Source organism: Penaeus vannamei, chromosome 3 (genome assembly GCF_042767895.1).
Source record: "Penaeus vannamei isolate JL-2024 chromosome 3, ASM4276789v1, whole genome shotgun sequence".
In the NCBI taxonomy this organism is placed as follows: domain Eukaryota; kingdom Metazoa; phylum Arthropoda; class Malacostraca; order Decapoda; family Penaeidae; genus Penaeus; species Penaeus vannamei.
In genome coordinates, this window is record NC_091551.1 from 19,225,951 (window position 1) to 19,228,450 (window position 2,500).

Consider the following 2,500-nt stretch of genomic DNA (forward strand, 5'->3'; position numbering starts at 1 on the left):
CGAAGCGCACTTAAGAATAACGTGAGTCGTAATGGTTATCATGATCGTGATGATTATGATGATCATCATGGCGATGATTATGGTGCTGATGATAATGATAATGATTATAATGATGACAATAAAAAAGTGATAGTCATGATAATGATAATAGTAATTATGATTATCATGATGACAATAATAATGGTGATAAAAATAATCAGAATAAGAATAATTACGATTACAATGATAATGATTGATGACAATTTTATTGATAGCAGTACTAAAACCCCGCTCACACAACACGACTACAATTTCTTTCCTAGATTGCAGGCTAAATATTGGGAGCCGGTAGCCTGTTCCCCCCCCCCCCCCAGCCGCCCTCTCTCAGGACCCCAAGCACGTGCATACATTTCCTCAAGGTCGAGCCAGCGCTAACCTTTGCCCTTTCCTCCCTCCAGCAACTTGGGTCGGCGGAGGCTACATCAACGGGTCAGCTGAGGCGGTGTTCACGAGTGGCCTCATCTGGTGCCAGGCGCCCTTCGGCTATGCCATCAGTCTTACGCTGGGTGAGAGGAACTCTGCCGGTGGGGTTGTAGCACGGGTCGGGATGTATGTGTAAGGGGGGCCGGTTTTCGCTATAGTTCCGAAAGAGGGAGGGCATTCGAGTTGTACAATCTATGAGTTATTTTTCTTTCTATTGTTATTATTATTCATTTATTTATTTATTTATTATTACTATCATTTTTGTGAATACGATAGTCTATTAGTCATGTTTTTTTCTTATGCTGCATATGTTTTACTTTCCTTTTGCTATTACCATTATTCATTATTCTCGTTTCCAGGAGGTTTGTTCTTCGCCCGTAAGATGCGCGACGCCCGCTACGTGACCATGTTGGACCCGCTGCAGAACGTCTTCGGGCAGCGCTGGGGAGCCATGCTGTACCTCCCTGCCCTCGCCGGAGAGACGCTGTGGTCGGCAGCCATCCTGAGCGCCCTGGGTAAGCTTCGGGATGATGCTCTCTGGTTGTGGAGGTAACGGAAGCGTAGATGGAAAGAGAAAGGGAATGGGAAGGAAAGAGAAAGAGAGAGAGATTCTTCTTTATTTGGTAACACCTGCTTTTTCCCTTGTACAGGCTCGACCTTGGCTGTGATCCTCGACCTCTCGAACAACGTGTCGATCATCGTGTCGGCCGCCATCGCCGTGGTGTACACGCTCTTCGGAGGCCTCTACTCCGTCGCGTACACAGACGTCGTCCAGCTCTTCTGCATCTTCATTGGGCTGGTAAGTCGTGGCGCCGCGTCTGCCAAGTTTATTGATATAATTCGGAATGAAAGTGTTGGCCAACTGTAAATCGCTGTTTTATATGATATTGCCATGGTTCCGAAAGCAGTAGATACTAATAATGATAATGAATTCCATATGCAATAAGTACACTGCTATTACCCCATTCCATAATTATTCATATTTTTATTGTGTGTTTACCATAATACTTTTAAACATATCGATAGGGGCACCATCCCCTCCGTTATCGAAGCCCTTTTATCCAAAAGCCAAAACATTCCTCTTCTGTTGCAGTGGATATCCATTCCGTTCGCCCTGATGCACGAGGCCGTCGGGTCGCTGAGCCTCAACGAGACCGACTGGCTCGGCTCCATCGACGCGGACACGCCGTGGGTCTGGGGCGAGTGGACCGACTTCGCCGTCCTCCTCATCTTCGGGGGAATCCCGTGGCAGGTGCGGGAGAGGGAGGGGGAAGAGGAGGAGGAGGAGGAGGAGGAGGAGGAGGAGGAGGAGGAGGAGAAGTAGATGTAGGTGTAGTGGTAGTAGTGGTAGGAGGTGGAGGAGGATGGAGGTGATGATGGTGGTAATAACGATGATGATGATGAGGATGGGGATGATGGTGGTGATGATGATTATGGTGAAGAGGAGGAGGAGGAAGAGGTGAAGGAGGGAAGACAAAGAAGACGAAAACGAGGATGATGAAGAAGAAGCAGAAGTGGTAGTAGTAGTAGTTGTTGTGGTAGTAGAAGATGAAGAAGAAGAGGCGGAGGATAGAAATGAGACGCCAATGGCTTGTGTGAATGGAAACTTTTAGTCGGAAACCTTATTACACTGTCTACAAAAGGGTGCACGACGAGGCGTGTGCAACGATGTGAAAGACAATTATTAGCGCGAGAACACACGAGGCACGCCAATTGTCACTATTAAGTATCAGGGGGATGAAAGCAAAGATAAGTTTGATTAAGTGAGAATTTGTATGGTTAAAGAGAGGCATATAATTTATTTCTATAAGTAGAAAAATACAAGTAGACTAAGGAAAATGAGAGAAGACTGAGTGGAGGTGAGCGAGCATCAGGTAAGAAAAGGAATTGCACGAGGCTGACGTAAATATGGGATATGGCAAAGAGTGCACGAGCTGAAAAATATTTGGTTAGAGTACAGTCTTAGAAAATCGGTCTTTCATGTCATACTTGAATTGACGTACCGATACATCTGAAATCGACCTCTGGACCTAACATT

General features: G+C 46.1%; 1 protein-coding gene across 2 annotated transcripts in view; it reads left to right on the top strand.

Moving 5' to 3' along the window:
• Positions 1–2,500, top strand: part of LOC113802356 (high-affinity choline transporter 1) — a 37,564-nt gene that overhangs the window by 24,898 nt on the left and 10,166 nt on the right. For both annotated transcript variants that reach the window (XM_027352913.2, XM_027352914.2), the window contains exons 4-7: positions 438–545; positions 822–977; positions 1,113–1,261; positions 1,556–1,714. In XM_027352913.2, coding sequence (XP_027208714.1) covers positions 438–545; positions 822–977; positions 1,113–1,261; positions 1,556–1,714 — 572 coding nt within the window. The remainder of the gene's footprint in view (positions 1–437; positions 546–821; positions 978–1,112; positions 1,262–1,555; positions 1,715–2,500) is intronic.